General features: G+C 39.2%; 2 protein-coding genes across 2 annotated transcripts in view; one reads left to right on the forward strand and one right to left on the reverse strand.

The window, feature by feature from the left end:
* Positions 1 to 426: 426 nt before the first annotated feature.
* sigmar1 (sigma non-opioid intracellular receptor 1) lies at positions 427 to 3916 on the reverse strand. Its single transcript, XM_063014238.1, has 4 exons — positions 3664 to 3916; positions 2426 to 2626; positions 2218 to 2310; positions 427 to 1061 (listed from the first exon to the last, which is right to left on the reverse strand). The coding sequence occupies exons 1-4, from the start codon at positions 3806 to 3808 to the stop codon at positions 832 to 834; spliced, it is 669 nt and encodes a 222-aa protein (XP_062870308.1). The 5' UTR covers positions 3809 to 3916; the 3' UTR covers positions 427 to 831.
* A 2485-nt stretch (positions 3917 to 6401) lies between these two features.
* galt (galactose-1-phosphate uridylyltransferase) overlaps positions 6402 to 22967 on the forward strand; it is a 97664-nt gene continuing 81098 nt past the window's right edge. Inside the window, exons 1-6 of the mRNA XM_063014159.1 lie at positions 6402 to 6524; positions 7309 to 7478; positions 8381 to 8456; positions 10002 to 10050; positions 16521 to 16650; positions 21862 to 21918. Of these exons, the coding sequence (XP_062870229.1) occupies positions 6482 to 6524; positions 7309 to 7478; positions 8381 to 8456; positions 10002 to 10050; positions 16521 to 16650; positions 21862 to 21918 (525 nt within the window). The 5' untranslated portion in view covers positions 6402 to 6481. The remainder of the gene's footprint in view (positions 6525 to 7308; positions 7479 to 8380; positions 8457 to 10001; positions 10051 to 16520; positions 16651 to 21861; positions 21919 to 22967) is intronic.

Below are 22967 nucleotides of genomic sequence, written 5' to 3' on the forward strand. Positions count from 1 at the left end.
ACCCAGGACCCTCTTGCTGTGAGGCGACAGTGCTACCCACTTAGCCACAGTGCCGCCCCGACTGCCATGTAACACTATAAAGATCCGGTACATTGGCACAGCTGGTATAGTAGGTGATACACAACCACCACCTATTATAATGCTTCATAAACAGCCTGAACATCTATGTATGTCATTAACATTACATATATATATACATTAGTTTTATATATAGTTTTCTCTAATTGTTAAAAGCGATTTTCGTTCTGTTAAGAATGGCCATTGTTGGTGCTTCACCAGCAGATGGTATAGACTGGCTTATAAAACTGATGGCACTCACAAGTTTTCCCAGACTTTAAATTTTGTTAGAGAGCAGAATTATGGGAATATAAACTCTTGGCATTAGTTTTACACACAAGTTAAAAAAAATAAAAAAAACCCAGCACAGAATAGTACAAAGGTTTATTCTGGACAGATCTGGACAGAACAGAGAATTCACATCTTCTGACAGTACTTTCACAGAGCTCTTGATGCAATAACTGCTAATATTGACAGTATAAAGTGCTGACAGCAAGAATTTTTATAAGAAATGTAATCATTCGGTATACTGACAGGTTTGTTTTGGACAAAGACTAATATTTAATACTCTTCCACTTTAGTTTGATAAAGTACTATCCATGTCCTTTACATTATGCGAACAGTCCCACTTCAGAAATGTTCTGTCCATTAATTAATCATCAGATTGTCTGTTCTTGGCTGCCCCTCTAAATACAAGCCACAGAATGTGCCAGTTTGTAACCTAACATCACAGGATTGCACTTATGAAATGCAGAATGGCACAGGGTGTGAGCTTCAGAAGAATCCAGCCTCAGTCAGGAAGGTGTTGGTTTCTAGAAGCAGACACTTCATGTACGCACGTGCAGTGTAGAATAGTGTTAGAAAGTCCTGTGTGCTAAAAACAGTGTCTGCTAGTGCGAAACCCAGTGTGGATGGTATGAAACCTCTGCCATATTCCACCATCCAGGTGCCAGCTGTCCACTGCACTGCGGTAGCGTCACCCACTGCGTGCACTATTGTGTCGCCTGCCAAAAGAAAACACAAACAAATTTATCATGCAGCACATTCTTATGGGCTTTTACTTAAAACTATGCATGAAAAAAGAATAGCAAATAAATAGGTGTGCTAAAGTACTGTTTTAAATCCAGAGACAGGAACCTGTGTCTCATAAGTCATGAGAGCCAAAACATTAAGACTACCCCCAAGAAATGTGCATGGCAATACCTATTTGGTAACAATTGTGCATGTCTTGGTCAGGGATATATTTAATGTTTGGCGGATGCTAGTTACTCACAGTTCATGTGTTAAATGCAGCAGATACGATCAGCATAAAGACCTGAGTGACTTTGATAAGGGCTAAATTGTTATGACCAGACAAATGGGTTGAAGTATCTCTGAAACAACAAGGGGTGCTCACAGGCGCACACACTGGGAATTTCCACCACCAGTGGTCCAAAGAAGGACAAACCACAAACGGGCAGGGCAGTTGCAGCCTAGTGGTTAAGGTACTGGACTAGTAGACACTAGTAGACTAGAAGGTCGCTGATACAAGCCCCAACATTGCCAGATTGCTGCTGTTGGGCCCTTAAGCAAGGCTCTTTACCCTCAATTGCTCAGACTGCATACTGTCACAGTTCTGTAAGTCACTTTGGATAAAGGCGTCTGCTAAATGCCGAAAATGTAAAGTGGTTAGGAGTTAGAATAGGCACTTTGACTGGCCTGCGACTATACAGTCCCATACACATTTTTGGAGGGTGGTCCTAATGTTTTGGCTGATTGGTGTATAGCTCTTTCGAATGTATCTAATTACAAGACACTGCATATAAGTACAAGGAAGATACTGCTGTGCTTCCTTTCACTGCTTTCCTATAGCTGCCAGCATTAGCTCTAAAACCATGCTGACCTACAAAGACAAAAATCAGCATGTCCCCAACAACCTGTAACTTATACCCAAGCCTCAGTCAACTTAACCCACTTCCACTTGACTCCTCTAATTACTGGCAGCCAGAAAGAGGTATAAAGCTGTCAAGACAGCTGTTAGATTGATCATTATTGTTGGTAAAATGGAAAAATGTCCACTAAGGACAATACAAAACATGTTTGTAGGTTGTGGAAAAGTCTGCTAAATGATGTAAATGTAGCAAACCTGGCAACCTACTGCATATACAAACAATAGCATACCTGGGTAGTACATTTCACTTTTAGTCGTTCCCTCTTTCCATTGCCTAAAAGTTCCAGAAATTACAGTGTCCGATATTTCTGCCCAATACCGTCCTGAGGAAGAGATAATACAAGTTTTACTTTCAAAATGCACTATACTACAGTCCACAAATGCTTTGCTATAAGACTGTAACTGATCTGGCTTGTTACCTACACCTAAGTGAGTCACCTGAATGTCCACTTGTGTCCACAGCAGTCCCGAAGAGCAGCACATATTCAGTGAGAGAGGCGTGGAGCAGACACATGGAGCCCATCCAGCCTCCTGCATTCACAAACACCCACTGCAGGTCCTCGTCAGGCAGGATGTGGCCAGGGTAGTGCTTTCGGAACTCCACCACCACTTTGGAGAAGGCCTGTTCATGATCCTGACCTACAGATCATACATGCAGAAACAGACAGAGAGAGGTTGGTCCTACAGACAGCAAAAGCATTCAAAAAGATCCCTGTGGTACCAGCATTTTAAACCAAAGCACTGTTTACAATTGTGACTGAATGCAGTCAAAACATTTGAGGGTGTAGGGGCTTTCTTATGGGCCCACTATTGGTAACTCAGCATTGGGCTTGAACCAGTGACCTTCCAACTACAAGTCCTATATCTTAACCACTAAGGTACCACTAATCCAAGTTTTAATTGTGCAGCCTATCATTGCAAAAAGATTTTTTTGCCATATCACACACTTTCACTCTAGTTCCAGACGGATTATGCCATACTGTCACAGTAGTTTAACTGAACTCAAGTCAAAAGAACTTAGAGATAACCTTAGAGATAAATGTCAGGCTAGAGATAGATAAGCTGACCTAAGTAAATACTGAATATAATTTTAGCCTGTGCCAAGCTGAGCTGTAAAAGAAACTCACACTGACACCATTCATTTTGTTTTGTTTTTTTATAAAACGCCTGAAGTTACTAATATTGTTTTGATGTTATCACAGTTTTTGCCAGTTTAAGCCCCACCACTGTTGGCCTCGTCATGGGCTGAAAGATCCCCTTTACACCAGATCATCAGACTCCTTATCATTAGGTCCTCGAACCCCACTTTAATAGCCACTGGGGCTTCACAGTGGATCAGTGGGTAGCACTGTTGCCTCACAGCACGAAGATCATGGGTTCGATCCCCAGGTGGAGTGGTCCAGGTCCAGGTTCTCCCTGTGTCTGCGTGGGTTTCCTCCGGGAGCTCCGGTTTCCTCCCACAGTCCAAAGACGTGAAAGTGAGGTGAACTGGAGATCCAAAATTGTCCATGACTGTGTTTGACATTAAACTTGCAAACTGGTTAAGTAATCACTTGTAACCAGTGATTACTTGTTCTGCTATGAATGTAACCAAAGTGTGTAAAACATGACGTTAAAATCCTAATAAATAAACAGCCGAAATGCCACTTGTTTTACAGTATGGTGAACTCACTCACCGGAGTACTGCTTGGCCAGTTTGGCGACGTCCTCTTTATTAAACACATGGCTTTTACTAGCCATCCAGTGCTGCAGGAGCTGTACCAGTAACACCAGTACACCCACACACACTACCAGTTTCAGACATTTAGTAGCTACAGACATTGTTATTCTGAATAAGTCGCATGCAGTGCAGCATGAAACAAACAAACAAAAAAACAACCAAAAATAACTGCTACAACACTTTCACACTCTCATCACTTCATACAACTGTGCTAGCGCTAACTCCTGAAACAGCGGCCGTGTCCTAAACCGCACAATCTTGAACTACATAGTGCGTGTTAGACCTATGATGACGTTATTCATTTGACACACTAGGAAGTGCGTAATGTGCAGATTGAGACACGGCCAGTTTTGCTGCCATGCCGTGCGAGCTAGCTCTAATAAGTGCGGCTGTGTTCTAAATAGCACAATAAAGCACTAAGAATGAAACGCTATACAAATGATATCAACGTGATTTTAAAAAGCCTTTGTAGTGTACAGTGTGCGGTTTAGGACGCTCGGTTGCTGGGTTGTGACGTAAGGTGGAATTACAGATTCTGTCCAATCATGAGTCACCATCAGTAGCAAACGATTATTTATTTATTCAAACATTCTTTTATACTAATCGCTTTATTCTGTTCAGGGTCCACAGACGCTGGCTGAAGGAAAGAATACACACTGGAAATAAACAGAAATACGTACTTGCACCTAGAGACATTATGAGCTGCAAATCCACCTTCTGCACGTTTTTTTTTTGAGAGAGAATTAGGAAACCGGAGTTCCTGTAGGAAAACCACACATACTTGGGGAGGACATGCAAAACTTTTCCCTTTTTCCATGACACACCATATGGACAAAAGTGTACACACACACACACACACACACACACACACACACACACACACACACACACACACACACACACACACACACACACACACACACACACACACACACACACACACACACACACACACACACACACACACACACACACAGGTTTTGAAACACGATGAGCAATTGAGGGGTAAGGGCCTTGCTCAGTGACCCAACAGTGGCAACTTGGTGGTGGCGGGGTTTGAACCAGCAACCTTCTGTTCACTAGTCCAGTACCTTGACCACTGAGCTATCCCTGCCCAATAATATCATATTTAGCTGTTCACTCACTTTCTAAGCAGCTTATCCTAATCAGGGTCGAGGCAGGGGGTGGTGTTGAACCCTATCCCAGCTCCTAATGGGCACAAGCCACACAGAAACACCCTTGACAGGGTGCCAGTCCATCGCAGGGCATACACACAAACACATTCATTTACATTTACATTTTTGGCATTTAACAGACGCCTTTATCCAAAGCGAATTACATTATAGTTACAGTATACAGTCTGAGCAATTGAGGGTTAAGGGCCTTGCTCAAGGGCCCAACAGCAGCAGCCTAGCAGTGGTGGGGCTTGAACCAGCGACCTGGTTACTAGTCCAGTACCTTAACCAATAGTCTACAGCTTGCCTGTACTACTGTTTAAAGTCTTAAATGGTATGCTGATACATTCTCTATAAATGTTTTTATTTTTCACTTCATACATATTAAGTCACTCTCATTTAGGGGAAGCTTGACACAGTCAATACATCTCTGCATGGTTTAGGAAATGATGGAGGTCACTGGAGAACTGGGGGGTTGCGGGCATGTGAGTATAATACAGAACTCACAGTTATCAATGGCTGGAATCAAGGTCTCCAGTCTCCTGTTCCATAAGATAATAATGTTTTATTTTTTTAATTATTGGTTTTGCTTTATTCCATTTTAATAGTAACTCTGTTTATATTATTATTTTATTCTATTTTATATTTTTCTTTATGTTTTATAGTTTCGTATATATTTGTTCTTATTTTTATTATTTCTCTGTAACTGAGCTTTGGCAATACGAATGTCCTTATTTGTCATGCCAATAAAGCTTCTTTTGAGTTTGAGTTTGAGTAACTCTGTCTCAGTATTGAGCCTGTTAAGGAATTGTATTAATAATATATAGTGTAGAACATTCAGTGAACGTTTAAAAACTTTTAAAGTCCCGTAGTGAATTGTGTGCAAACAATATAGAGACGTGACTGTTCAATATGCACTAAGTAGTGTGTAGGGATAAGGGGAAGAGTGCGATTCAGACTAAGCGCACAGGCTACCTCTAATGCGCAATCAAGAATATCAAACGGCGCTAAAAAAACGCAATTTTGATTCATGTCTTTTTTTTTTACAACGGAAATAAAACACCAAAACAATATATACTTCAAACTTTAAAAATATGCGAGTGGTTTGTGTTTTATATAATTTATCTCAGTATCATTAATGTTAGCATGTAAAAGCGGCTCTTAGAACTGCGCAATGGTAACGCATCTACAGAGCTGTGAAGAAACTTCCCATAGACATTGTGACACATTCAAGTACATCTAACATCATTGTAAATACGCGTTTCCAATCTTTCATATTATTATCCGTTTAAGAAAATGTGTAATACAAATTTGCCTTTTCTTAAATGCTTTTACATGTTGTATTTTGTCGGAGAAAAGCAAGCACAATTGCCTACGTTGGGTTTGAATTTAATTCAATCGAAGACCTTGTCGACATCAAATTAGAGAGTTCGTGAAGGAACCATAAGTGCTCATGTCTCCACTGCTGGTTGTAAACAGAGTTTGGATGAATTATCCGGAATTACTTTAACATCATCTGTTTCAAACCTTCATCTGAGGTCGCTCTGAATATATTTTATTAAAGTTTAATTAAAAAAACTGCAGTCACTGTAATTTACAATGGACACCGGGGAAAGTGCTAAACTCCAGTTTGATCCTAAAGGTGAATACAGCATGATTGGATGTTCCTTATTCCTATTATTCTTTATAATTTGCACTGTAATGTATTTAATAGTTTGTCATTTATATATAACAGCCATATTTTGTCTTTTAAACCATTTAAATGAAATGCTGCAATAAGAGTGTATAATCACACACTGTTAGCACGTGATCAGTCATCTGAGCAAACCCCTGCAGTGGATGGACTTTACCTGCACTTGGGCATCATGGCAATTTTGGAATTACAAAAACTTTTGCATCTATTCTGCATCTAAGTCACTCTGTGACTTCTTTTTCCAAAACAATTTCTCAAATTCGAGGTATTTCAGTTATGTAAGTTTGTTTGGGTTCTCTAAATATAACTGCATCTGCTGTGTCAAGACCTAGATTGATTTGGTTGTGTAGAAAGTTCTATAATGTTTTTTATATTGGTTGCATCATGGCCTCATAAATCCTTATTATACAACCGGTGATTTTTCTGTGCCCATAAAATAGAACTTGTTTTTCTGCACCAGTTACAAACTACAAAAGACAGTGGCTTCTTGCCAAGAAGAAAATAAAAAATGTAACCTCTTGCCAAGCAAAAATTGTGGCTTTGATCAATTATATTCTAATAGTAACGGTTGTGTGAAATTCTCCCTGTCAAAATCATTAAGACCTTGCTTTCACCCAGCTCATTCTGGCAACCATTCACTTTTCTTTTGACATTTACTATTAAGGACAGTCCCATGATGCTGGTGTTAATCAAAGGTTTCCACCATCTCTAATGTACTTGCTTCATGTGGCAGAGCACCAGCATCTGAGGTACAACCCTCTGCGGGATTCCTGGGTTGTAGTCTCGGCTCATCGGATGAGACGGCCATGGAAAGGGCAGGTGGAGAAGGTGCCCGAGGCCAACATCCCCCGCCATGACCCCCACAACCCCCTCTGTCCAGGAAACACCAGGGCCAATGGAGAGGTAAGACCTCACTCAACAACAGTTAAGATAGCACTTACACATTTTTTCTTTAATGTGCATCAAAACACCACTAATGAAAGACCTGAACTCAGCTAGAGACTGGAGCTGTAAATAATTAACAGTGGTTACCTGTGCCATACGATGGCTTTATTTGATCTACCGGAGTTGCTAAGATTGACGTTGAGCAATATGACATCTAATTTGCATAGTATTCATATATTAATATAAAAATAGTATTGCTTTCTTTTTTTTTTGTCTGTACGCATCTGAACACTGAATGAGTTTAATCCACAGCATGTACAAAACACACATCTCAAACTTAGGTAAATGAACCAAGTGTTGAAAGTAAATCTATTAGAAAAATACCTATTATTTTATTCAGGTCTTATTAGTTTGTGCAGTCAAAATAACTATAAGTCAAACCTATGAGGGGCAGCATTAGTGTAAAATATGAGACCTAATAGGTATTAGCATGGGGGTTAAGCAGAACATTCTGTATTTTGTATGGTTTAAGAACTGAGTACCTGCATTTCTCACTGATGCTCTTCAGACATTACATAATGCTGATTCAGAAGTGTGAATCATGACCCTGAGCAGTATAAATTAAATAAAATGAAATAAATGCTTGTATTGCAATGGAGTTTTGCGTGGGGGCTAGAAACAGAAATGATTGCAGTCTAGTTTATCTTACCAACCAAAATCTTTGATTATGCTTATGATTATGTAAATACATACATTATACCTTTGGTGTAAATTGTGAGTAAATTGATGCACTGGAAGCATATTAAATTACTAAGTGGTTAAATAATTTAATTCTCACTGTATTGGAAAATATATATTATTTATAATGATTTTTTCATTAGAATTTTTACTGATAAAAAAAACATTAAATTTTATTTTAGGTGAATCCTGAGTATGACAGCACTTTCCTCTTTGATAACGATTTTCCTGCACTTCAGCCGAATTCTCCAGATCCGGGTAAGAAATGTAACACATTTTGAAAGGTCTTGTTAAAAACGACTGACTGTGCTGTTATAAACAATAACAACACTAAAATATCATTCTTAAGGAACGTCTGTCTGTTTCAGCTTTGTTTATACACCCTTCTACACAAACATGTGCATTGACACTGTTTACACTGTTTAACCTACATTTACATTTTTGGCGTTTAGTGGATGTCTTTAACCGAAGTGATTTACAGTCATGAATGAATACAGCAATTTATTATAAAGGGCCTTGCTCAAGGGCACAGGAGTGTGCCAAGTCTGGTATGTGGACCAGAATGATCAGCTGTGGCGACCCCTAAATATGAGAGCAGCCAAAAGAAATGTAACAAATTTTGAAAGGTCTTGTTAAAAACGACTGACTGTGCTGTTATAAACAATAACAACACTAAAAGAAAAGAAGTTTCAATAAATCTAAATTATTTTTACCAATAACAATAAGTTCAATTTCTTTATAGTGTCTTTTACACACCCAAGGACGCTTTACATTGAAAAACAAAACAACAGTGGGGTAGAAAACAATGAAAACTAAGGCTTGGTAAAGGAGAACAGTGATCAGTAAAAAGAAACTTTGAAGTTGAGCTTTTAAGGAAGAGATGGTAGAGCGTTAGTATGAAGATGTTGAGAGAGAGCTCCAAAGTTTGGGAGCAGTAGCACTGAAAGACCTTCTGCCAACTGACATGGAACTGGAACTACCAGAAGTCCAATGCCAAGAGCAAGGACAGTAAGGATGAAAGAGCTCACTGATGTATAGAAAGGCAAGACAATGAAGGACGTTAAAATAAGCAAGATGAATTGTTCTTTTTTTCTGGGTTTTCTTCCCTTTATTTCCCAGTCTAGTCAATTTTAATTCTTGATTGTGAATCATCTGCCGTTTGCACAACCCCTGATCTGATCAAAGATCCGGATCACCACATGCTTCCTCCAACACGCCCTATTAGTGGCCGCTTCTTATCACCTGCCAGTGTTGTGTTATTACAAACAGCTGTATAATGTACGGTGAGAACTCAATGCAACTCCCCTCCACTCATGCAGTCCCAGAGATTGCACATTGCAGTGGGAACATTCGCCCAATTATGTTTGTGCCCAGCCAGGTCGGAGGCTTTGCTGAAATTCATCCTCATGACTTTGAATGCTCTGCAGTGGTGTTATTCTTGTCAGTACTACTAGCTCAACTGCTCAACAAAGTTCTTTGCTGTACTGTATTTGCAAAACTCCACAGATTTTAGAATGCAATAATTGATTATTTCTTAAAATGCTAACATTAAAATTGTCAATAGCTACATAATAATAGTGTTTAGGTATGATTTTAGAAGGGATACTGTTTTTAAAAGAAATGGATGTAATAAAAGTGTTTGAGTTTGAACTAAACAGTGCTTAATTTATACGTCTGTGCTTTATATACTCCAGATTGTGCATGTCCAGTTAATCTGTGAATACAGATTTATTTGTACTAGCATACAGAAGTAAAAATATATCATTATATAAAATGAGCTGTTTGAACATTTCTCTGTTATAGGTTTGGATCATCATCCCTTGTTTCAGACCAAAGCTGCGAGAGGGGTTTGGTGAGATTCTTTTTTGTTTAGCCATACATTTATAATAAGAGTTTAAAGGGAGCAAAAGTTTGGACACTGCTGGTCAAATTCCGTGTTTTGTTCATTTTCTTGGTAAAAAGAATTAAACACATCCTTTTTAGGGAACACATTTAAACTTGCAGTGTTTTTCTGTTTCTGAATTAAATATTTGGAGAAAAACTCACAATGTATTAAATGTGCAATATGTGTTTGTTTAGTTTGGATTTATTAAATTTAGCCAATAAACAGTTTGTGTCCCTAAAAAATATGCAAATGTTTGTTTTCTATAGAGGATATTTTTGCTATAATGAACACTGAATTGTACCCTTCTTTTATGTCAGTGATAAATATTCAGTCTCTACATAATCACTACATTAACATAATTGTATTACATTACGATGTCTTTCCTGCAATTAAAGCATTTTTATTTAAGAAAAACTATTTTATTTATTGTATTGTGAATAAGTAAATGCACCCATTCTGATTGACGTAATTGCCATACTAAATTTACTAAACAGGATTTTAATACAAAGGTTTATTACAAATACAAATACAAAGATTTATTTAGGATACAGTTCTAACAACATTTCACCCTTGAAGGCAATAGGGTGGTGCAGTGGCAGAGCTAGATTTTGCTTGAACTAAAGTCTTTATCAGTTGAATAATACAGCAAAAAAAAGAAAGAAAATGAATGATGTAGTGCTTTAGCGTAACAGGATATTTTGTTAATGATGCCATGTCACAATTATTCGACCCCTACATATTATAGCTAGTTTTAACACCTACGGTTAGTCTGAACATTACTAGAGACCAGTGGCGGCTGCTGGTCTTTCAAAGAGGGGAAGCTCATTGTCGGCTTACATCATAAAATTTGTCAATTTATTTATACATAAATCCTGCCCTCCGTTCCTTTTCAAGAAAATGGCCTGTGATCCTATCATACCAAGTAGGCGTCTTTTCTTGAGACTTGACCAGTGTCCTGAAACAAATACTATGAGTGTGTTTTATTTACACAATGAACAATGGAAATGGTCAAGTAATTTCACCAAGCAAATACCAAGAAATGGGTTGCAGTTTGTCTTTCGACTTCACTCGCAAAATCCTCGATGGGACTGAAGCTGCCAGTGATTAAGTGACGTGTAGATCTCAAAATAGCTGTCAATCAAAACGGGATTCAGCCTTTCGACTGATCCTCCAATCATCTTGCAGAAGCTCAGCGTCCAGACCCGCCCACAGGGGGGGTCTCGCCGGTCATTATCCAATGACCGGCGAGTTTCGAAGCAATGAAAAAAACTTTTCCATGCAGTCCCATTGAAGTGAATAGACGCTCAGCTTCTACGGGCAAATGCATTGACGCTACGGGAGTTAACAAAATCGAGTCAGTCGATTTGTGATAAGTAGCTGATTCTGAACGAACTCGTCTTCAAGATGAACTTGTTCTAACGCATTTGTAGTCAATGAAATGTTAACACAACTGTACATATTTGACCATTTATTTTTGACATTTTAGGGGAAGCTGAGCTTCCCTTGCAGTCTTAGAGAAATCGCTACTGCTAGAGACATCATTGGGAGTATTGACCAGATGTTCTAAATTAAGGCACAGCAGCAAACCTTCCTGGCTGTGGGAGAAAATAAAAAAAATTTCTTCAGAGGTGAAAAACATTAAAATGAAATAAAAATACTTAAATGATGCACTTGTAATAAATAGTTTGCCATCAACTATGGTTTAAAATCTACATTCTGAATGCAGAAAAGAAAAAAGAGCCTGTGGCCAAGTTAAAAGCACTTAGTATTAGAATTAAGATGAAGTGTTACTCACTGTCCTGTGCGTATTCCTCCAGCTTATTAAACTAAGCTTTGTTTTGTTTTGGTTTGTCTGATGTTTACATTGGTGGTTTGTCAGCAGAACAATGGAGGCTAATACTAAAAAAATAATGGTCCCACTGGCAGGTTTTCACCTTGAAATTCTGCCATGGATACCTCTTTATCTTAGTATTTTTATTGGTGGAAGCATGAATGTAAAACTTATTTGGCTAGATATTTGTGTTGGTTCTCTTGTGACTTTTTGGAAAACATGTCAATGTGAAAAATATTTAGCTGGCTGGCCACGTCTGGGAAGATTTACTACAGCACTAGAACTATTTGAGCTATTATTTATAAGTATTGAAAAATTGGTTTACTAGAGTCCCAAAACCTTGGAAACGACCTGCTGGTGCTGGATAGAATTTTTTTCTGTTAATAAATTTAATTATTGTTTTAAAACTGTATTTTGTGTTTACCTAGGTTCTCCTTTAAATACCTAAAACAATTAAGTGTGGCAAGGATGCACAAATAGAGAAATTTAGAAATGCAGCAAATACTTTTTACGGCACTGTACGCTGGTCTAGACTGATTCTTAAAATCCAGCTGTGAATTTAGAGCTGGTTTTACAGTGAAGGCATCAGCAAATCCCCAAACAAAAAACTATTTTGTTTTGGAATAACCTGAAATTTTGCTTTAATTTGTTTGTTTATCTACAGTGGAAAAGAGATATGAGGAATGTTTATGGATTTGAAGAATTTTCCTTCTAGTGAAATTGTTCTTTCCTAGTGCTTTTTTGTGTTATACAGGCAGCGCTTCTACTGAAATAGCTAAAAGGGAGAATTCGATTTCTGTATTATTCGTAAAATATTAAATATTCATGTACGTTATGAGGATAGATTTCTGTATTTTAGACCTTGAAAACGTCTAAGAGGAACAACGGCCTTGAAACCTGTAGGCCAAACACAAAACAAAAAAATGATTAAAGATGTACATATTCCATTAACTTTAGTAGCCATGGGGCAAAGCTGTCTCTGCTAGGTTCATGAATGCTTTTGGAAGTAATGTCGGTGTAAGAACTGTTCGTGGATGGTTGTTGTTGGAGTGGAGAAACGTTCTCTGAGGGAATTCATCAGGATTCGTTATCTGACGTCCTTGTGACTGAATTAAAGCAAAACCCGGCAGTCGTGCTTCTAAATCTGTTGTCAAGGGGTATCAACTGTGTGTTATTGATTAATTTATTTGATTTTTGACTAAAATATATAAGCGTGATGTTCTGTCACTTAGTACAACCACTAGGTGGTGCCATAATCAAAAAAGTGAGCCAATGGTCAAAGTACAGTTTAATTTGCCTTTCTTGAAGAATTTACAAGAAGTTGCTCTCTACCTCTCTACCTTTACAACTCTGTATTTAAATACACTGTGTAGCTAAACGTGTGTGAACACCTGATAATAAAGTTTTTTGACATCTTATTCCTCTTGTGGCAGTGGAAAAGCATTGTTTAAATCAGGACTGTTGATTGGAATGTTGCTGTTTGAAGCTCCAACAACTCTAATTTGTCACTATTGGGCCCCTGAGCAAGGCCTGCATCAATAATGAGTGGGCCCTACGTTTGTGACTATATCACCCTCCATGCCTATACACTGATCAGCCATAATATTAAAACCACCTCCTTGTTTCCACATTCACTGTCTATTTTATCAGCTCCACTTACCATATAGAAGCACTTTGTAGTTCTACAATTACTGACTGTAGTCCATCTATTTCTCGACATACTTTTTTAACCTGCTTTCACCCTGTTCTTTAAAGGTCAGGACAATCACTGCAGCACTGCTGGAGTCTTTAAATACCGTGTCCACTCACTGTCCACTCTATTAGACACTCCTACTAAGTTGGTCCACCTTGTAGATGTAAAGTCAAAAACAATCGCTCATCTATTGCTGCTGTTTGAGTTGGTCATCTTCTAGACCTTCATCATTGGTCATAGGTTGCTGCCCACGGGGCGCTGTTGACTGGATATATTTTTGGTTGGTGGACTATTCTCAGTCCAGCAGGGACAGTGAGGTGTTTTAACTCCATCAGCTCTGCTGTGTCTTATCCACTCATACCAGCACAACACACACTAACACACCACCACCATGTCAGTGTCACTGCAGTGCTGAGAATGATCCACCACCTAAATAATACCTACTCTGTAGTGGTCCTGGGAGAGTGCTGACTATTAAAGAACAGCATGAAAGGGGGCTAACAAAGCATGCAGAGAAACAGATGGACTACAGTCAGTAATTGTAGAACTACAAAGTTCTTTTATATGGTAAGTGGAGCTGATAAAATGGATAGCGAGTGTAGAAACAAGGAGGTGGTCATAATGTTATGGCTAATCGGTGTATATAGGAAAGACGCTTCACAATATTTTGGAGTGTTTACGTGAACATTTGTGTCCATTTAGTCAAAACAGCATTTGTGAGGTCAGACAGTTGACCTGGCTTGTAACTGACATTTCAATTTATTCCAATTCCAGTTGGGTTTGTGGGGTTGAGATCAAGGCCCTTTGCAGGCAACTAAGTTTCCACAAATAAAACTGCTTTGGACCTTGCTTAGTGCACGGGCACAATCATGCTGGAACAGGGCATTTCTCAAACAAAGTTAAAAGCATAGAACTTATTTTATTAAATTGATTTTATACACCGTAGCAACGGTTGTGGCAGTATTTAAGTGACGTTCCACATCCTTTTGGCCATATTGAGTAGCATCTCATGTTTCAGTTCTAGTTGTCTACAGTGGTGTAAGGTTGAACCTCTGCTGAACCAGTGGCCCCTCAGAATCAGAGAAGCTTGTTTTTTTGGAAGCCAATTAGTGGCCTTCTGAACATGTGCTAGGGTGGGAAACCTTCTGTATCTTCCTGAGGCAGCTCACGTTGTTTTGCCACTTCGTACCGAAAGCTGTGGTGAGGGAAAGTCGTGTACCCTTCAGTGCAATTCAACACCATCAGGCTAAATTTAGGAATGAAGCTAAGATGAGGAATACAGTTCTCTAAAGAACTCACAGTGCCTGGCTGAGAGGTGGAAATGGGGTGTTGGGGCGTCTGGACTACATACTTGTCACATTAAAGAACCGTAGTGTGAAATCATAAAAAGCTTGACGTCCAGACACACCCTGTAGTTTATTAAGCACTTAGGATCAAAGGCCTTTTAGTGAAGCAGGATTTTTGATGTTTTTAGCTTACCTTAGAACTGGAAATTGGGAACTTAAAATTTTTATTTACTGCCTCTGTGTGCTTGAACTATAATGTGGGGAAAAAATCACAGAAGCTTGTCTTTGGTTTGATCTGTTTGAGCGTTTAAGGATCAAGAACAGATTGTGAATGCATAGACAGACGAATAGAACAGCCCAAATATCCTTGATTGGTCAATCTATTGTTTAAATAATACATTTTCTTAACACATTTTTTATTTATTTATTTCATTAACACATAATTAAATTTGACTGTCAATAATAAACAGTAAAAATTATTCATGCAAATAAAATTAATGAGAGATCTTTAGGAGATTGTGGCGTTCAGGTGGCACAGTGGTCTACTGAGATCCAGGTTTGAATTTAAGTAGTGCTATCGGTCAGTCGTTCACCTACACAGATTGGCTACGTCTGAGGGGGTGGTATGGTCGAAGCCCTGAAATGGATTGGTGCCCTGTCCAGTGCATTCCTGTCTTGCGCCTAGCACTTCCCGGTTGAACTGGATCTGCCGCAATTCTGATCAGGATGACCATTTGCCTTACATTTACTTAGGGATTACTATACCTCACTTTTGCTAGGAACCAGGGTTAGAATTCCCAGCGATGCTGTTGGCAGGTCGGGTGTGTACATTCCAACATGGTTGGCTATGTCTGGGTAGGTGGTGGATCCTGTCTGGGGTGTGTTACTGCATTGTGGTTAGTAAACACATTAAAAAAGAATAAACAAAACATTTGCTTTACTTCCATCATTTCTGTTTCATTTTTGTTAAATATTTCCATCTTTGTTGTAGCAGTAAAAGCAATCAAAACTGACCTTTGCACCTTTTTTTAAACACCTGTCAGTATCAAGTTCAAGATAAAACGTGATTTAGAGGAATCACATGCTATCCATCACCCAGTTAGAGTGCTTCCCTAAAGAACTGGAGGAAAATGTTAAATGTGGAAAAAAACAATGATAAAAGCAACAGGGTAAAGCAGCTTCTCAGCTCAGACTTCTCACACAAGAAACAATGTAATATAATAACAGCAAACCAGAATAGTCCCACATTATTCTAATTTCAAAAATTCTATTATTAAGATCAGCAGGGCAAACTTTTGTTATTTGAGCAAGCTCTGTTGTGTTTGGGTTCCTGTATTGAAAGTCTGCCACTGTAAAGGTCACATATTATTTGGGTGTGACATTTGTGACTGAGGCACCACAATAGGAATTCTGAGTAAAGTTCCTCAGTGGAAAGACAGCTATTGTTTGCTCATGTTACAGAAAAATCTAGATTATATTGATAGTCAGACACCAGAGATAAAAAAATGAGCCATTTTTAAAATACCTGACCTTAACTGTATGTAGTTCAAGGATTGATCTACTGACTTTGATATTAAGAATTTAAGCATTTTCTAAATCAGATTTTTTTTATTTAATGTTCTTTCAGTAAGGTTATGTGCTTCCATCCTTGGTCTGACATCACCCCGCCTTTAATGCTACCTGCCGAGATCCGCAAGGTGATTGATAAATGGGCAGAACTGATTGAAGAGCTCGGCTCCACCTATCCATGGGTGCAGGTAAGAAACTCTTCTCAGTAAGACTTGATGCATCATTTTGATTGGTCTGAAAGTGGATATTGTGGGAGTGCACGGTTACAAAATAGGTTACCTGGAAGTACAACTACCCTAAACTGAAAATCTGGAAGTGTCCTGGACCAGTATTTTTTCTATAAACATTGCACCAGTAAGCAAACCATATTAAAATGAATAGAGGCTAATGATAATAACTCATTTTAGTTCTAACTCAGGACAGACATGGTCTAGAATTGATACCTTCCTATGTTCAGTGGTAGCTGGTTCAAGTCGCTTTGTCGCCTAGTTACCATGGTTGGGCCACTGAGGAAGGCCTTTAACTCTAAGTTGTTTTCATTGTATATGAAATATGGTCCTCACAGCAAGAAGGTCCCAGGTTCGATCCCCAGGTGGGGCGGTCTGGGTCCATTTTGTGTGTTTGCATGTTCTCCCTGTGTCTGCGTGGGCTTCTTCTGGGAGCTTCGGATTCCTCCCACAGTCCAAGACATGCAAGTGAGGTGAATTGGAGATACAAAATTGTCCATGACTGTTTCACACTTGAACTGATAAATCTTGTGTAACCAGTAACTACCATGTCTGTCATGAATGTAACCAAAGTGTGTAAAACATGAGGGTAAAATCCTAATAAATAAATAGTCACTTGGCATAAAAGTGTCTTCCAACTGCCATAAATGCTGTATTTTTGCTGATCACACAGACAAGTAAAAAAAACCAGCCTTTTCTTTCTTTCTTTCGGCTTTTGTATACACACATTATTATTATTATTATGATTATTGTTATTAAACCTACACTGTGACGCTGCATACTTTAATGGAAAAGAATGTTGAAATAATTTGTTTATTATAAAATTATTACTTACAGAGTGATTCATCAGCTCCTGTATGAATACTCACTTGACATAAAGCGCTACTAATTCTGGGGTGTGTGAGAATGTGTGTTGGGAAATGAGTGTAGTGATTGCTAAAATAGTCAGTGATTATTTTAAATTAATTGAGGGAAAAATAAATAAATAAAATATTATTATTTAGCCAGCCTCACAAGACCAAACTAATTATATTAACACATAAACCATCTTTTATTGCTGAACACTGGGACTTGTTCTAAATCACTGTTAACAATTGCTTTAAAAGCCAGTCCCTCCTCCAGGGTGCATGTTTGTCATTTCTACAGCTTTTTAGCTTTGCATTTAGGAGTTAGGTTGAGTAGAGGACACCATTAAACCTAACTTCTCTCTCAGCCTTTCTCATCTTTACTAATTGAATCAGTTGGGAGCTGGTTTCTCAGTGAGGATGTTTCAGGGCTAGTCGTCGTACAGCAGTGCTACTCTGGCTTTTATCAACATATTAGCGCCGCTACAGCAGAAAATTCATGCACTATAGAGCCTGCCAACACTCGTAACATACCAAGAATTGACCTTATTGAGTATTGACCCTATTAAGTACTGAAAAGCTCCTACACACCACATTGATTTGTTCATTCAGTTTTTTATGTTTAGCTGCTCCCGTATTTAGAGGTCACCACACTGGATTTGTAACATACCAGACTTGGCACAGATTTTATGCCAGATGCCCTTTTTTAATGCAACCATCTTATTTTAATTTAGGCTTGGGACCAGCACTGAGAGTGCATCGACAAGTGAACCTCCCAATGGCTTGGCTGTTTCAGCATTTAACCCTAAACCCCCCATCCTCCCACATCTGGAGATCAGCCAATTATGTCTGTGTAGATGCATGACTGGCCAATAGCACTGCCAAGATTTGAACCCTGTATCCACCAGGACTAGCATACTTTTACCGCTGTGCCCCCTGAGCACCCCAAATTGTTAAATTTCTGACAAAAGTACAAAGAAAAAAATTATATTGTTTTTACTGACAAATCTTATTGTATGGCTTTATGTACAGCAGATGGTAAAAGACCTGCATTGTTTGCAGTTTTACACTGACAATGCTTTCACAAAGTTTGGTACAAAGTGATGGGGTGGTGGTGGTGGATCCTTGTTTTATACCTAATTATGATCTCCTCATTGGTTAACAGTTCACCTGCTTATTGTGAAACGCTGTGACTTGATTATTCTGTAATTTCACTGTTATTTTGTTTCACTCTTGTTGTTACTCTGTACCAACTTTTTTAAATGTGCTGTAGCAATCAAACTCACAATATGTATTTTTACATATTTTTACAAAATATGGTCAGCAAAAACATCATTAAATGTCATTTCTTTGTACTTTTGTCAAGACAATTAACAAATCACAGATTCTTTTTTTATTCTTAGAACCACAGATTACTGACTATAAATATTATGTGTCATGGAGTCTATGACAGATCACACAGGTCTAAAAGTAGTTCTAAAAGTCTCTGAAAAAAGTTTACTCAAATAATGCTTATTATATGATTTGTAGTGAAAATATTGCACTTAATTTAAGACCAATGTATAATATAATAATCTTCTAGTGGTCTCAGTTCTCCTTTGTGTGTATGTATGTTCATATGCTTGTGTATGTACAGTATGTGTCTATGTGTGTGTATGTTTGTTTGTTTGTTTATTAGGATTTTAACATCATGTTTTTACACTTTTGGCTACATTCATGACAGGAACGGTAGCTATTCATCACACAAGGTTCATCAATTCACAAGTTTATATCAAGCACAGTCATGGACAATTTAGTATCTTCAATTCACCTCATTTGCATGTCTTTGGACTGTGGGAGGAAACCGGAGCACCCAGAGTAAACCCACGCAGACACGGGGAGAACATGCAAACTCCACACAGAAAGGACCCGGACCGCCCCACCTGGGGTTCGAACCCAGGACCTTCTTGCTGTGAGGCGACAGTGCTACCCACTAAGCCACCGTGCCGCCCGTGTGTGTATGTTTGTGTGTGCGTATGTATGTGTGTGCGTATGTATGTGTGTGTATGTATGTGTGTGCATATGTATGTGTGTGTGCATGCTCAAACATAATCTGAGAGCAAAAACATTGTAATTCAACATTGTATTATTTTTTTTTTTTTATTGGATTACCTCAGCAGAGCTCATCAGCTTAACAGTGATGAAAAAACAGAAATTTTACAACCTAATAAAGTAAAATCTGTCTCATCTCGCATCGACAGAATAAAACAGTCCATTGAAACTCCATATGTTCATAAAAGTGCTGAGGATTGTGCAGAGATTGCAAAAATGTCACTCATCCTGGTCTGTCTGCAGATTTTTGCACTTTCTAACTGAGTTACGAGGCTTTTAAGGCCACTTGGATTTATAGCAAAAGCACCACGGGCACCTAATGCTTCAACTTCCTGTCACACACCTTTCCAGGCCTGAGGAGCAGTTAGCAGAATTGTTAAAGGTCAGCCTGTCTGTTCGTCAAACAGTGCACGAACGCATCCTCGGCAGCGGGAACCCTGTAAAAAGCCTGTGTGAAGTTTGAAGTCGTCATAGCGCTTTCCTGATTGGGAGCACCTCTCCAGACCTCTGGTGGTGTTTGTTTGTTTGAGAGGTTTTCTCCTGCGCCCCTGTCCAGCTGTTATCTGTTTTCTGCTAAAGGCATCAGAGCGTGTGTTCCCTACAGACCCTGATGAGGAGGGATTTCACACAAGTCAATATTTGTCAAGCGCCGCAGACAAGGGGCAGATCCTGCCCAAACCCTTTCATTTCACTCTCGAGGGACGACTGGGGAAGTCTTAAAACCGGCCACGGCGGGAGGTTTCCTCAGAAACGGCTAACTGTGGCCAGATGAGGCTTGACCTGAAATATTAGTGTTTTACTGTGTTGCTGTGTGCTGAGTTCAGGTTTGACATTTGATAACATAATCAAAATATGCTTTTTAGGTGCTTCGGCAACACTCATTGCTAACTGGTGTATTAAACCAATAATCTTATGCTTTTAACTTTGTGGAGAATTTGGGGAAGCAAGGAAGGCCTTGCTGTTCCAGGATTAATGTGCTCTTGTGCAAATAGTGAGGTCTATGAAGACGTCGTTTGATGAATTTGATGTGGAGAAAATCCAATGGCCTGCACATCGCCTTGACCTCAATCCTAGTAAACATCTTTGTGATGAATTGGAACCTCATGATGCCTTAAGATTTAATAACACTTTAGTTTTATTAAATCTTTTTTAATGAAATATTTTACATTAACCTCAAACAGTGTTGCCATTTCTGCACTGCCTTAAAAAGTGCCAGTTTACAGTGGGCATTCAAATCAAGTAAGACTTTAAAAGATTTAAAAGTACCATTTTAATTGTAAGTTTTGCTTTTATCTCAGGCAACCTTACCGCACTAACACACTTACTTTATTGATTTGGCATAGCCATAAAATACGCCAGCCTACTACCACTAAAATTCAAGGTTCAAATCTCAGCTGTGCTATTGGCTGGCCGGGCAGCTCCACAGACATGAAACACTCACTCACTCACTTTCTTAACCGCTTATCCAATTAGGGTCACGGGAGGGTGCTGGAGTCTATCCCAGCTTATTTAATGGGCACAAGGCACACAGTAACACCCTGGACGGGGCGCCAGTCCATCGCAGGGCAGACACACACACACACACCCATTCACCTATAGGGCAATTCAGTGTCTCCAATTAACCTGACTGCATGTTTTTGGACTGTGAAATCGGAGCTCCCGGAGGAAACCCATGCAGACAAGGGGAGAACATGCAACCCAGGGCCTTCTTGCTGTGAGGCGACAGCGCTACCCACTTAGCCACCGTGCCGCCAGACATGAAACAATTGGCATTATTTAAAGCTTACTCTTGGAACAGAGTCTCTGTGGTTTTGCCACTGATGTATTCATTAGGCTAACATTATCATCACACACTCGAGGTCAAGTCTTATTTAGGGGTGCCACTGACCTGGCCAGGGTAAAGATGCGGCTCATGAGTTTCACATATCAGATGAGGTGGGTACTAGCATGTAGCACCCCATTGGTCAATGTGGGCAGTGTGCCATCAGCAGAGGTCACTAAAGTGTACAGAGAAACTAAGCATTTTTTTAATGTCTTTTTAAGTGAAAGTCAACACTGCTATAACCTAAAAATGTACCAGACGAGTGAGTGTGTATGTGGGTGTGTGTATCTTTGTGTGTAAATGTGTGATTTTAGTGCACAGTGTCAGTGATTATGCTTGGATGATGGCAGCTACATGGCTTCATTCAGTCATTAAATGCCAGTTTCTGTTTTTCTTTCTTTTTGATTCTTTTAGATCTTTGAGAATAAAGGAGCCATGATGGGCTGCTCGAACCCTCATCCTCACTGTCAGGTATTTCTTTTGTACTTCTTCGCTTCCTACCAGTTAGCGCTAAAGCATATCGTCTCTTTCACATAGCTGGTGCAGAAATGTCGAATGTATTTTCTTAGAGGATTAAGATGTGACCGGTACAAACGTTTGATTATCTGTAACACACCTTTAATAGGCTGCTGTATGAGATGCAATTAAGAGAGCGACAAAGATGTTCGAGCGGTGGACACAATGGAACCCGTCTCTCTTTGTTTTACCTGTCATGCTTTAACTGGAACAGCTCTTTGTTTTTAACTCAACTGCTTGTAGGGTAGCTATATTAAATGAGGCGTGTATTAGCGGGGTGGCAGATGAACTTGGCACCTCTGGCCACCTGCCAAAGCTCAGTCTTTACAAAATGGCCTTTTGTCTCTTAATTTCTGATTTCTCTCCACTCAAATCTTTATTTGGGTGCTTGTTTTTTGTCCTCTAGCCAGAAAACAAATTATGTGGACACTTACATCTAGGAAATTAGGGTTGCTATTCCACCTTATGCTTGTTTTTGGGAGGTGGTAGGAAACAAGAGTATCTGGTGACCAGAGGCAGTGATTGAACCTAGGTCCTCAGGACCATTATTGCTGTGCTTCATCGACTCTACGAGCTGTGCCAACATGCAGCACCTAAATAAGTATGTGGACACCTGACTGACTTATGAACATCACATTGTGCACAGGGGCACAAATTTTTTGTTACAAGTTTGTGAGCATAACTTTTTTAATTTAATACAATTGATCTTATTCTCCTGTTAGCAGTGGGTGTAGCTAAAACAACTGAAGATGCTTTAAAGCTTGTAAATCTTAGCCGTTCGAATCTCAGCTGTGCTGTCGGGCATCGATCAAAGAAAATACAACTTTGTGGCAACAGTTTGAGGAAGGCTCGTACTTGTTTCAGCATGACTGCACCAGTGTGCAAAAAGCAAGGACCATTATGGCATAGTTTGTACCCCAGTGACCTGCGCAAAGCCCTAAACTCAACCCTTTGGGAATTGGAACACTGATAGCAAATGAATTGGAACATTGATGGCAACCCAG

Source organism: Trichomycterus rosablanca, chromosome 18, assembly GCF_030014385.1.
Source record: "Trichomycterus rosablanca isolate fTriRos1 chromosome 18, fTriRos1.hap1, whole genome shotgun sequence".
Classification (NCBI taxonomy): domain Eukaryota; kingdom Metazoa; phylum Chordata; class Actinopteri; order Siluriformes; family Trichomycteridae; genus Trichomycterus; species Trichomycterus rosablanca.

Excerpts from the sequence above, each read along its gene's own strand:
- sigmar1 (XM_063014238.1), bottom strand. The coding sequence starts at position 3,808 with ATGTCTGTAGCTACTAAATGTCTGAAACTGGTAGTGTGTGTGGGTGTA. Across the intron at positions 2,627-3,663 it reads ACTGGCCAAGCAGTACTCCG|GTCAGGATCATGAACAGGCC; the intron begins GTGAGTGAGTTC and ends TATGATCTGTAG. Across the intron at positions 1,062-2,217 it reads AAGTGAAATGTACTACCCAG|GCGACACAATAGTGCACGCA; the intron begins GTATGCTATTGT and ends TTCTTTTGGCAG.